This window comes from Lichenostomus cassidix, chromosome 3 (genome assembly GCF_008360975.1).
Source record: "Lichenostomus cassidix isolate B80296 chromosome 3, HeHo_3.0, whole genome shotgun sequence".
Classification (NCBI taxonomy): Eukaryota; Metazoa; Chordata; class Aves; order Passeriformes; family Meliphagidae; genus Lichenostomus; species Lichenostomus cassidix.
This window is the reverse complement of record NC_139483.1, coordinates 47,790,548-47,804,172: the sequence shown is the minus strand read 5'-3', so window position 1 is coordinate 47,804,172 and position 13,625 is coordinate 47,790,548. Positions and strand designations below refer to the sequence as shown.

Genomic DNA, 13,625 nt, shown 5'->3' with positions numbered 1-13,625 from the left:
GGGAAGAGGAGAAAGGGTGATTCTTGAATTTTTTATGAAGCTATATATGAGGCCTGAGGATGATGGTACCTGTTCTGATTAGCAAAACAGCAATATTCTTTCAGTTTTAAGCTCCTCCTCCATATTATCAGCCAGTAGATTTACCTGTGTGATTAATAATGAGGAAATAGAGGTGCAGTCAGGCTTTGCCTCTCACCAAGAACTAGTGCAATTAGGAGTGTTTATGTTAAGATGGGTTTAAAATACTTCATTTTGGTGCAGCTGTCTCATCTGATTTTTGAAGTTTTGGTATGTTCTAAGGACATTTTCAGAAAAAGCAAATAGCAGAGCATAGAATTTTTAGAAGCATTACTGTTTTAAATTCAGAAAGATAAGTAAATTCCACTGTCTGCATGGATTATTTGTCCTCTGAATACCAGGGCAGTCTTAAACGGTATCTGGTTTAAAGGAATTTTCACATCATAGTTCAATGGTATTTGAAATTGATTAACTTTGTCATTTAAATCTAAACCTTTATGCAGCTTTATGCTTTTGCAGTTCTGTGCATATGGGAGGTTACATGAAAGCATGATAAAGTCACATTTTGTGGTCCATTTTTTTACATGAGGATAGAATATGTACAGTGTCTTCATGACATGGGCAGATTTGTTTAATACGGAAATTACTCTTGTTTTGAGAAGTATGGTGTGTGTCCCTTTACCTTACAGACAAATTGGATATATATAAAATACTTCATCCTTTTTGTAAAAAGCTGAAAGGACACATTCTTAAAAGGTGTGATGAACTATTCAGTTCAGTTATTAAAACTGATTTACACTGTAAACTGCTGATACAGTGTTGGTCATGGTCTTATTTTAGATGCTGATTTTTTTGGAACAGCATTTTGAAAACATTATTTTTTGGTATTTCTCTTTTATTTCCTGCTGGTGTTGACTTTCCTCATGGCTTGTATCATTATTGTGCTTGCAGAACATAAAAGATATTTTGGATAAACTTGGGGATCAAATTGCAGTCATACATGAGAAGCAGCCTGATGTTATATTGGAAGCATCTGGACCTGAGGCATTACAAATAGGAGATGCACTAACACAGCTGAATGCAGAATGGGACAGAATTAATAGAATGTACAATGATCGTAAGTGGTAAGTCAAGGATGATTGGTCTCTCTGGCCATGTGGTAAATATTTTATATACATGTTTATATAAGAGTTTTTTAAATGTGCCTTAATGATGAAGATGAGTTTGGGAGTAATCCACTTTAATACGTTGGTATTACAAAATAATTTCTAGAATTGTTGAATAATGAAACCATTATCATGGAAATTGTAGTCTGGCTGCTTTTATGAAGCTGATTGTTGCTACTTCATAAAATAGAACATTTTGTTTATAAAACATAAAATCCTGGTTTTGTAAAGCTATCACAAAGCAAAGAATAATGCTGAGTAGGACATCTTTTAACAAAGAATTTGAGGCTGATTGAAGGAAGGAAGCAGTTTGAAAGAATGGAGTCTGTAAAATACAGCACCTCTGATAGTTCTCAGTAATATTTGTTGTAAGTAATTGAAGATGAGAGGCCACCTGATGAGAAAATTTTGTGGTTAGGAAAACAAGAGAACACTAAAATCGGTGCTTAAGAAATAGGTTTCTTAATTTCCTTTCCACAAATAGCTGTAATTTCACTTTGGCAAAAAGTTTGATTTCTCCCCACCGCTTACAGAAGATATGCTAAACCTCATACATTATCTGAATTAGTTTTAAATGTTTAAAAACAAACTCAACACCACTTAGTCAAACTTGGAAAAGTGTGTATTAGATGAGTATTTTAAGTTAGAATTTGTAAAAGTGTGAAAGAATGTGTTCAGGAAGTTACTACTAAGCTGAAGGTGCTCACACTGCTGACAGCAGTAGACACTGAGATGATTACTGCTATGTAAATCAACTCCTTAATGACAGAAAATTATTCTATGAAATTTAAAACTAAATGCTAAGGCTCATACTGTAGTTAATTTGCTTTTACAGTGATCCTTTTTTAATGATGGTGTAAGTTAATAGATGATGCAGAAGTTCTGTAGAGCATAAAGTAATGCCTAGGCATGTTTACTTGCTTTGTAGCATCAGAAATCTGACATCAAACACATGTGGTAGTATATTTTAAAGAGGTGTTATTAGGAAGAGTGCGTATTACAGAAGGTGATGTTTTCAACTCTTTTCTCAGAGCAATGATGTACATGTAGGAATATAAAAATCAGTTGGTGGTATCATCTAAACAGAGACTTCAAGAAATTCTGGGGCCCTGGATCAGTGAAGGATCAAGATTTTTAACAGCTTTGCAGACAGTATTTTTTCACTGTGGGTTTTTTATTTAGAGAACAGCTAGGTACTACTTTCTGTGCTCTTGCTGAGTGCTCATGGTCACCTGCTGTATTTGGAGACAAGTGCTCCACAATGTGGTACCCATCCATATTTATATGCCTGCAGCTGTTTTATTGTCCTTATAGATATGGTATGCCATAAGCTTTAATTATGCCTTTTTTTCCACTTGTAACTTTCTTGAAAAGTTTTAACTAATGTTACCATTTTGTAAGTATGAGTACAGTTTCATTTACTACTCAAATTTGCTTTAAGTTGCCAGGGCTACTCAGAAACTTAGTCTTCTTAATGAAAAGGGTTAAGTATATCAAAGAGTAAGTTTAATGTTAAAATTAATTGTTGCAGGCAGAATGCAACAGATCACCTTTCTTTACTGATACACATTAATCTTGAACTTCATGAAGTTTGTAAAGCTTTTCATATTAATAATATTTGGCTTGATATTCATACAGAAAGGGCTACTGGACTAGCAATTTAGATAAATGATATATAGCTTCCTGAATATATAAAATACTGCAATTTTAATAGAACTATGCGCTTTGATTAATGAAGACATTAATTGCAATATTAAAATACATTAAAATGGCATTAGTATTTTTATATACGTTCCATTACAAAGAAGATTTCTTATCCAAATTTAATCTTGCTTTTCCTAGTGTTGCACTAGGTATAAGCTAGACGACTATCTCCTTAATCATCTTTGGCTTTTTTCTATTTCTGGAGTGGGTGGAGATTTTGACAAAATTAGGAGAAGCAGCATCTGAAGCCTCTGGCAAAAGATTGACTTAGTTTTCAGAGGTAGTAAAGATTTTGTGATTGAATGCCAGCTAAGTAGTTAAGCCTTTGATAAAAGCTCTGATGAAGCCAAGCACAACTTGAATTAAATGTCGCAAAGTTTCTAAGCAGTCAACTAACTCCAGCTGACTACAGTTGGAATTGGGCATGTGTAGAGTAAAATGTGTTGTTTGTATGTTCATATGCTTTTAGCTGTGTGCAGCAGTGCTGGTTTGCTAGTTCTGCTCCTTTTGCTATGGGTTTTCCCCCAGTGCTAAAGGTATTGATGGCTTGGGAATGAGATGTGGTTTGGATGCAGTGGATTCCTGCAGAGGAGGCAAAGGATAGCCAAGTTTTGGTGCAGTAGTCACAGGAGTTTGGTACTTCTAGCTTTCAGCTGAGGCAGTCTGTAGGGAAACAGCAGCACGTGCATGTGACTCAAAACTGGAGGGACACTTGGCTTGTTGCTCAAAATACTGGTGGAACTGTAGTCTCACAACAGAAATAGCAGAAGTTAAAACTTTGTATTTCAGTCTTCTCCTCTGAAGTTGTAAAATTTTGTATTCTGAAAATGTCGTGTGGTCAAAACACCCTCAAAAACTTCAATTTTTAAGTAAGCCAATAAAACCTTCTTTTAATCTATTTGAGTGCTTAGAATATATCTTCTCATTAAATGTGGAATGAGTTACTATCATGAGACAATATGCTTAGGCTGAAATGTATGTGACAAAGGGAGACTGAGATTTGGGGTCAGTCTACAGGTTAGTCTGGGGTGTTGAATCAAGTTATGTGTCAGAAACTGAAGTGGTAGAACTAGGAGATAAGGCTAGAAAAATTTAGGTAGAGATTTTTAAGACCTCTTTCCTGGAATTGGCCAATTTGAATACTAATAATAACAAATAAGCTCTGTGTGTGTCAAGAAATATGGACGTTCTGTAAAAATGAGATTTAATTTTAATGAAAATAATCTTACTAGGAACTCTGGGATCGTTGAATTTAATAAGTGAAAAAAATAGTTGCAATGGTAGCTCTTTAAAGCTCCATTATAGACATCTATGTTAACACTGCTAATTTCAGATTGCACCTACAGCCATGCAATAACCCTGGAGTCTTTACCGTTGCAGTTGTTGCAATAAAGGGCTGCAAATGAGATCGTTCCTCAGTCAATATAGAGGGTCCTCTGATTAACAGTAGCCTTGGCCTCTTATGTCTTTAAAAATGACTTTTTATTAGTTTGGAATAGTTAACAACCAACAAATAGAAAGCAAGCCACTCTATTCCTTTCTGACATGATTTTCTCATGCTCTCGCTTGTTAGCTTGTTAACATAAGAAAACTCTATTTTATTAAAAAACAACTTTCTGACTGTGATAACTCTGCCTGTTCCATGCTAGAACATGTTGCCCTTCAAGTTAAGCAACACATTAATCTGAGGCTGCAAAGATGATGACAGTGAAATATTTGGTAAATTGTTGTGTGATTAAATTGTATAGGACCTACTTATGCATGCTCACTGGTAATACTATATAATCAAATATATAATCTATATAATCAAAATCACCTTCACTTAATAAATTCTGGGCACCAGTACCCCATAGCTTATGAAGGAAAAAAATCTGAGCAATTAATCATATTTCATGTTTCACACTTTCTGATAGCTGAATTGTTTGATGATAAAGGAGAAAAGGGTTCTGCAGACTAGTTTGATGTAGCTAATCAATCTTTATTTTTTAAGTGATAGAAACAAAAGTTTGCTTAGGTCTGCCCTTTCTTAATTTAGCAGGAAGTTAATGACAGCCTGTGCCGTTGGCTTTCACCAGCTCCTACTGTGCCAGGAAGCCTTCAGTACTAGGACTTGGTTAACCAGGCTGTGTGTTAGTCTTTCTGTTCTGCAAGGCAAATTTCCACTCACTGGAGTGGAGTTCTTAGCCTTTTAACTGAAATGGTTGGGATAATTTTTCAATCCTTTGTTTCCCAACAGTTGCTTTGACAGAGCGATCGAGGCGTGGAGGCAATTCCACTGTGATCTCAATGATCTCTCCCACTGGATAACGGAGGCTGAGGTGCTGCTGGCTGATGCCCGAGGGCCAGATGGCAGCCTGGAGCTGCAGACAGCTGGGCTGCATCAGCAGGTATGTGGGATTTGGGTGGAAAATGAGCAAGTTGGAAAAAGTCTTGATTTTTTTTTTTTTTGTCTAAGATCATAGTTTTATAGATAGGCATATGGATTTGCGGTGAGGCTGTGCAATTACACTTCCAAAAGCAGTAACTCTTAACAATTCTATTTTGGCTGCAGTTTAAGATTTATTCTTGGGAAAAAGCTCGACTCCTACTTATAGTATGGGGTTTTATGATCACTGTTAGAATGGATGGGTTTGAGATAATTTGGTATTTCAAATGTTGGTATAATTCATGCCAGTTTATAAGTTTTGTTACAACTTCAAAAATATGTTAAACAGATAAAAAATTCAGTACATTATTTCACTTACTTTTGACTCATAACTAAAAAAAATGGACCCCAATGAAGGTCAGTTATAACTTAGCAAATTATCTACTTAAACAAATTACTTTTGAAGATACTGCCTGGTATAAACAATCTAGAAAAAGATAAGATTCCAATTACAGGGGTCTTACATTTGATTTTTTTTTTTCAGATTTCAGTTCTGGAATTTAGTTCCCTGATGCCTTTTTAGTTATTTTGCTTCCTTTTAAATAAGCAGAAAAAACCATAACTTTAAGGATCAGATTTTTTTTTTTACTTTTGAGAATATTTGTTATCCAAGTGTCAGGTGTGTGTTGTGAAGGAAAAATAAATTCTGTCTAAGACATGGCTTGTGTTTTATCCTTGTTGCTGCTTGAAGTTTTTTTCTAGGGCATTTCACTTCTCTTTCTTGAATCATCTTATTCCCAATCTAGCTGCAAAGGAATTTTTGCTAACAGTGTAAGATTTTTGTAGTGGTTAGGGATGTTTGAAGATTTAATCCTGACATCTTCTGACTTTCTTTAGCTTCATGAATTTTCTAGGGTGTCTGGGGCCATGGCAGCACTGCTGTAATTATCCTAACTTAAATACTCTGAAGTTAAAGAACTATCTGGGGTATAGACTATGAAAAGAACTGGTTAAAAGTCATACCATCTGTTTAGAACCACTAGGAAGTGCTGTACATTAAGAGAAAAGGAATTAAATGTGAGTGTAGATTTTAGCACTGATAGCTTAAATGAATTCTTGCAATTGTAGTATTCACAGCCTATTCTGTGTCACTGTCTTTTTGTGACACTCAGAAAATTGAATTAGATTCAATAACAGAACATTAATAACTTCATCAACAGCATCCATTTCTAAGTAAGGTGGTATTAAGTGCCTGTGTTAGTAACACAATATGCACCCAGGATTCATCAGGCATATCATGAGCCAGATCAAAGTCACTTTAAATTAGCAATAAAATTCTGTGTGGCTTTTATGTTTCTGACAGGAACTTGAAGAGGGAATCAGCAGCCATCAGACCAGTGTTTCAGCATTGAACAGAACTGGGGAAGGGATCATACAGAAACTGTCTGCTACAGATGGGAGCTTCCTACAGGAGAAACTGGCAGGATTGAATAGACGCTGGAAAGCAATCACAACAGAGGTCATGGATAGACAGCAGAGGTAATAAGTTAATCAAAAATTTGGTTGTCTGACCAGATGCAATAAGAGACTCTGGGAGAGAGAGTGCATTCTATTGCACGCTGGAATTAATCTGAATTTTTCTAATGTTCAGAGCTCTGTTTTGAACCATCTTCCAGAACAAATTTCTCATAAATCCACCTGCAACTGACTTTGTTTAGTACAATTCTTTGTTTAGTACAATTCACAAAATGACAACCACAAAACTACTTTTCTTACAGTTTACTTTTGTTTTAAAAATATTCTTTTTATAAAGGCAGACTTTTTAGGAAGAATTGCTCAGCTGCTTTCTCTGGCTGAACTGTAAGCACATGGCATTAATTTTTATTTTATCATTGACAGAGATACACTAATTGAAATAACTTGTGTTGTTCTTGGATTTCCACAATACTGTGAAGTAACATCTTTATGTAATTATGTGTTTTTAGCATCTCCTGATACATTTAGAAATGTAATATGATCTTGTTAAACTATTTAGTTTGAGAAGTTTCATTAAAGCTTTGTGTGAATTAGTGAAAGTATTATATATGTCCCTAAAACCTCCAGGGGAAAAGTTCAGTGGCCATATAGTGACTTACAACGATTAGGCCTGAAGATGTTGTCATTACTAGCACTTATATTTAATATTTTATGCAGTCTTTTAAAAGTCTGTTTTGTTACTTTGGAACTATAATACATCTGTTTTTAAAGTAGTAGTATTTATGTGCAAATTTCTTGCATTCTGTTGATGGTGGTAGAATCTTTTGATGATAAATATGAATCCTTTAAAGTGCTGCAGGCACTGAAAAACACTTGACTGTGGCATCAGAAGTAATGTAGGACTGATGTGCTGGATTTCTTGTTTTATTCTTTAAGGCTAAAAGGAGAGAATCAGCAGCTGATAGACTACAGGAAGAAGCTTGATGAGCTGCGTTGTTGGTTGGAAAATGTAGAAAATGCTCTGGACACAAGATTTGCATTCAACCATGAAGAAAACTTGCAAGAATTGCAGGCAAGATTGATCAGTGTCTATATGTGTATACATCTGTATGCCTTGTGCAAAGCATCAGGACATGGCCTTTTAGGAGGGGAATTTTCACATTGTAAATAGCCAAAGAAATATTGTGATTGTGTGAGACAGTTTTGTGAGATTACTTACCCAGCCAAGATGCACCTTGAAATGAAGTTGGGTCGTGTTGGTAGCTTTTATGTAGCCAGAAGATGGTGTCTGTGTATGAGACAGTGAGAATTAGATATACTACTGATTAACTTTCATAAGTAGAATTTTACTGGAGATGATGTGTATGTGTCAACTTCATAATTGCCAAAACCTATAGAAAAAAAGCTCATTGCCTGAAATGGTAAGTAAGCACCATTGTCCCATTTACTGGGCAGTTGTAATACTTTGTTGTGTGTGTAAGATTTTAATTTAACCTGCATTTTAAACTGTTAAGGTTTTGGCCATTTCAAGTAAGTTGCTTGCATATGTATGTATTTTTTCTGTTTATTTTGTGTCTGGCTTAGACAACAAAACATCTTTGGTTTGTAGGATGTGTGAGAGAGATTGTTTCTGAAATTCTAAAAGAGAGAGGAATAGTCAGTCCAACTAACCTGCTTGCTCACGTTTTAAAAATCAGTAGTTTGAAAAAAGGCAACAAAACAACCAAAAAAACCCCAAGCAACCTCTCTTAGACCAAATCTAGGTGGGAAGTCTTGAACAAGTATGTGTAAATGATGTAAAGTAGTTGCAGTTTTGTTTGCCTAAACTAATTGACTCATGTGAATTGGGTATTCGCTGCCTGACTGTCATCAAAGCGTAAGTTTTCTTGTCATCTACCATAATATAAATGCCAGAAGTGAAAGAGAACTGGAAGAAGCAGGGAAAGAGCAGAATTTTGAAGGGAAACAGTGCTAGGGAATTATTAAGTACCAATTTGGCCCTGTGGAAGCAGGAGTGTTTTCAGTTTTGGTTGTGTATGTAAATGGAAAGATGAGTTTGCAATAGAACAGGTACTGAGTAAGGTTGCTGGGCTTGTTCAGAGGTTGAATAATTTTGTCTAGCCACATAAACAATGAGAAGGGATATGATGATGAGAATATCAAGGTGTAGAGAAGGTGAGTTATTATTAAAGGCTGGTATTTGGCAAATGGGAATTACTGATGCTAACTGACCAGTCAAGAATACATACAGTCTGGGAATGAAAAGCAGATTTCTAAGTAGGGCTTCTGGAGCAACCTCCAATTAAAAAGGTAAAATGTGTTTTAAAAAATAACTCTTTTAAGGTAGATCCTTGAAAATTTAGGAAAGTGCTTGATGTAGTGCAGGGTGCTCTGTTCAGGGGTCTCCCACCCAGGCCTATGTTCCTGTCCATTTACCCACCTGTCCCATGCCCACCTCCATAATACTTTTGTACTTTTGTAGAGGCTAGTACAAGTATTGGGGTGGATAAATATGATGTGTACTTGCAGTTGTATTTTTTTATTCTAGCGTTTTAAAAACAAAATTTGTGATACCTATTCCACCTGCTTGTGGTCTCTGGGCAAATGATAGTACAGTTGATTTAAAGTTAGTGGGAATACAGTAATAAGCTTTTTGGTTTTTTTCAGATTCTGACCTGCACTTTCATGTTAAAATGCAAAGAAAGCTGTGGATGGTTGGTCAAAATGAAGTTTTGAGGTTATGTTTAGTTTTTAAATGTGTTTAGAATGTACTTTAAGTGTAAAGTACCTTTTAGTGATCTAGCATGTGCTTGTATAATGCATGTTAGGTGTAGCTCTTTGGTTTTTAACTTTTTTTTAAACATGCAAGAAACAATTTTGATTGACAGTGTGTTGCCTTTTTTAATACATGTGGTATGTTCAGATTTGATCCAACAGAAGCATCTTGTGAGATGAGAATCAGTGTGCATGATGTGAGGCTGTACCTTGTGAGGTTACTTTGACTATTTGAAGTTTTGTATGTTTTCTCCCGTTAATGATGAATGTTAGTATTTGAGTAAATGTTTCAATAATATCTAGACCAAGCTTAGAAACTTAAATATGAGCTTTTCTGTTTCTGTACAGGGATAATGCCCAATACTGGAGTTAAATGACTACTTTCCCCCCTACTTTACTTAAACATGTATGCATTTAATTTCATTCTAAAACTCTTCTGTCCATTTTAGGTTTTAAGTGAAGAGATGGAAGTAGTGGGTGACAAACTGGAATGGCTGAATAGAACAGAACCTGAAGTGCTGTTGGATAAAAATGTTGATCTTCAGGAAAAAGACAAACTTTCTGATTGCCTGCAGTCCCTCAATGTGAGGTGGAATAAGGTGTGCATTTCTTCAGCACTGGGTACCTGAGGTTGAAAATACAGGGGTTATTTTCCTTTTCATGTATCTGTGACATGTGGCGTGTACATAAAATGACTTGGAAGCCATGCAGGCATGATCAGGAAATGTATCCCAAACCATTTACACATGAGAATACTGATTGACATTTTTCCATCAGTTTGAGTCAATTTGGTTATCTTAGGTTTTTCTGTTGGTTTTATTTTTCTTATTTTCTTTTACATGGGCTTTTTTTTTAAGGTGGATCAAAAGTATCAGCTGGATCAAAAATATTTTTCTTATATGAGTCAAACAGTAATGTATTAACTTGAAATTGAGAGTTAGAATAAATCTTTGCTGTCCAGCAAAGTTGAATGCTTGTGGCAGTTAAGAGGAAAACAAATGAAGCTGTGGTAAAGCTTAGTGAGGAAATCTTATCAAGTATGTCTGAGATTCTTAAGCTTAACTACTGTAAATTAGAAACTCCTGTATTCAAACTCATTGGCAAGGCTGGTTGGAGTAAAACAAGATTTTTTTTTTTCAAGCTAAGCCTGGAGATACTAATGAAGAGGAATTAAATTATTTGAGATTATTTTGTGGATCACAGAAATAAGAATTTATTGGGGAAAAGATCAGTGAAAGTTCAGGGAAAGAAAAAAAGATGTGTTTTTACCAACTCAGCCATGAAAATACAAAGAACTCAGCCATGAGTTCTGTTTTTACCAACTCAGCCATGAAAATACTTTGTAGTATACAAAGCCATTGCTTTGTATACTACATTTCCATTACTACCTTTTAAAAACTTTTAAAAAGCAAACAGGCAAATCTGTTTTCAGTACGGTAGAGATGTAACATTTTTTCCTTTTTCAATTAATTCCCTATTTCTCTACTTGTGTGGGACTGACAACAAATCATGCTTTGTGTCATCTTTTATTCAAAGGATATTCAAATAATGAGTTACAGTTTTGGTGCTTAGACAGTAAAAAATGTGTAAACGACCTCTCTACAAAAATTCATTTATTTCATTTCAATATTTAAGTATAATATTAGGATGTATTGAAATAACACCTTTGTGCCTCTTGAAGCTTTTATCCTTTTTTAAAGGATACCTTCAAAAAATAATTGAAATATATCTGAGGCATGGTGTAGAATATTTTGTCTTCCAGTAAGATATTGCTATTTTTGGTCTTAATATAGATTGTGTTACTGTTTTTATTTCTCTCTGCTGGGCTGTAGGTGTTCAGAGAAGTGCCTGAGAAAGCGAGAGAATTAGAGGCATTTGTTGGGCAGTCTCGTCTTGTTACAAAGACAAAGCCTTCTGGTGAGTGATCAGTCCTTCTGTTCTGCTTGATTGTCTTGAGTTTAATCCTGTTTGCAGTCAAAAGTATTTTAAAAAGGAAAAAGCTCTATGAACTTAACCAAATAAGAAATGTTGAACCATTGTGCTGTACTTGAGCTACCTTCACGTTACTATGGGAGAGTGGGAATGTTTGGGTAGGGAAGAAGCCATTCAGCTGTTCAGGACTGTTGGAGTCTTTTGGAGTCTCTCTAAGAGTTTTGAAGAGACTAAATATTTTAGTAAAGTTTAGGCCTCCTCATCAGGACTAGGTACAGAGCAAAAACCAAAATAGTTGTGTTTGTGACAGCCTGGTTTCCTGTGGGTTTGTGGCTGTGCCTTCGACTTACTAAGATCCTCTAGAAGCTTTCCATACAGCTAATTATTTGTAAAGTATCTCCTGTGTGCAGATTTTTTGCAGTCCTATAAATAAGACCATTCAGCTTCTTTTGGCTCAGTTGGGGACACAGGTGGATCTCCCTTATCTGCTAGACACTTACCTTCCTGAATCTCATAGGAAAAGCTGCCTAAATATATGTTCTTGTATCAGACACTGAGACTGGACATGTTTTCAAGTTCTTGGAGGCAGTTCAGCAGATACAGATTGTAAACAAAATGCACAGGTCTTCCTTTTGGAAATTGAGGTAGAAAAGACAGCCCTTGCCCAAAAGAATTTGCAACTCCAACTTCAGTAAATTATATCTTCAAAAAAAAATCAGTATCAGTAAACAAAATTCAAAAGAAGCAAACCAACTTCTCTTTAATCCTTATAAAACTTTGAATTCAGCTTGTTCTCCTTCCATACAAGGTGTTTGTTATGCAAAGCTCCTGTGTTTCATTGTTTGAAAAATGGGAAATATTCATGCTCCAGCTTGATGTAACTTAATGTTTCCTGGAAATAGAACACAGCTTCTGGAGTGAATCTTAGTATTCATTTAGCTCATTCCTCACTTCTTTGTTGTGTCAGGTTAACATAATGGAAAGGATGTGACTGAACTAGAGGGCATCTGTCCCTTCCTCAGACAGTTGTGTAGTGCCAAGTCCATGAAGCATCTATTGCAGAAGGTTGACTTGTGCTTAAGTGAATTCTGAGCCAAGACTGGAGATGACCTTTCTGCTACATAATAGAAAACTGAGGAAGACACTTTTAGATGTTTATCTTAAACAAAAGTACTGGTTTTTATACTTGATAAGGATCAGTTCCCTTTTGTGTCAAAGAGTGTTTAGCTTCATTCCATTACATTTAATGTAATTTTGTCTTTGCAAGTTTTTGTCTTGTTTATTTTGAATTTAGGCTGAATCATTTGGGTGAGTCTTTTTTGGCATGCAGTGAAAAAAAAATAGCAGCCTTGAAGATGCAAAAGGAATTTCTGATTACTTAGCTACTGGTTGTTAAAATAGGATTTTTGCTGTGCCTCTTTCTATAGATGCTGTTGCATATTTATAGGAATTACAAAAAACCCCCTTGTAATTCTGAGAACTGCTCATGTGGCCATGACTACTTTTTCTTTAACAGAACCCCCACATTCTGTTTCAGATATCCAAAAGGTGGTGCTAGCATCTTCATTGGAAATTCCTGTTCAGACTCAGCAGGCTTTGGAACTTTCTGCACCTGCTGATCTGGACAAAACTAGAACTGAACTGGCTGACTGGTTGGTATTGATTGACCAGATGCTCAAGTCAAACATAGTCACTGTGGGAAATACTGAAGAGATCAATCGGACTATTGCACGAATGAAAGTATGTGTTTTTGTGAAGGCTAGTAGAAAATTGTCTCACATTTCAATAGTTCTTACATTCAGTAAAGAAATTAAAAGCAATAACGTGTTTAAAAATAAGGGGGAAAAACCCCTGACTACAACTAAATGTATGACATGAAAGTTACACTTTAAATGCTGTTGTTACTACATTCCTCTCTCCTTCAGAGCCTGTTAATTTCCTGTTAATTCTTGTGTCCCTGTGAACTGAGCACTGTTTTGTTGGTGTGGTTTTTTCTTTTGTTTTTGTTTTTTGTGGGTTTTTTTCTTTTTTTTTTGTTAAAACAAAGACAATGGAGAATACCTCCTGAAAGTCACATCTTTTGGGGGATTGTACAGTTAACTTATGCTGAAGACTTTGGAGCAGCTTCACGTTTGCTTAATGGGCGACCTTTGATTCACTCTTTACTGGTTTCTAATGAGTTTTGTTTG

General features: G+C 35.5%; 1 protein-coding gene across 4 annotated transcripts in view; it reads left to right on the top strand.

The window, feature by feature from the left end:
* Positions 1 to 13,625, top strand: part of UTRN (utrophin) — a 352,485-nt gene that overhangs the window by 135,215 nt on the left and 203,645 nt on the right. For all 4 annotated transcript variants that reach the window (XM_085055625.1, XM_085055626.1, XM_085055624.1 and 1 more), the window contains 7 exons: positions 970 to 1,142; positions 5,125 to 5,275; positions 6,617 to 6,792; positions 7,666 to 7,801; positions 9,954 to 10,103; positions 11,337 to 11,421; positions 12,974 to 13,176. In XM_085055625.1, coding sequence (XP_084911751.1) covers positions 970 to 1,142; positions 5,125 to 5,275; positions 6,617 to 6,792; positions 7,666 to 7,801; positions 9,954 to 10,103; positions 11,337 to 11,421; positions 12,974 to 13,176 — 1,074 coding nt within the window. The remainder of the gene's footprint in view (positions 1 to 969; positions 1,143 to 5,124; positions 5,276 to 6,616; positions 6,793 to 7,665; positions 7,802 to 9,953; positions 10,104 to 11,336; positions 11,422 to 12,973; positions 13,177 to 13,625) is intronic.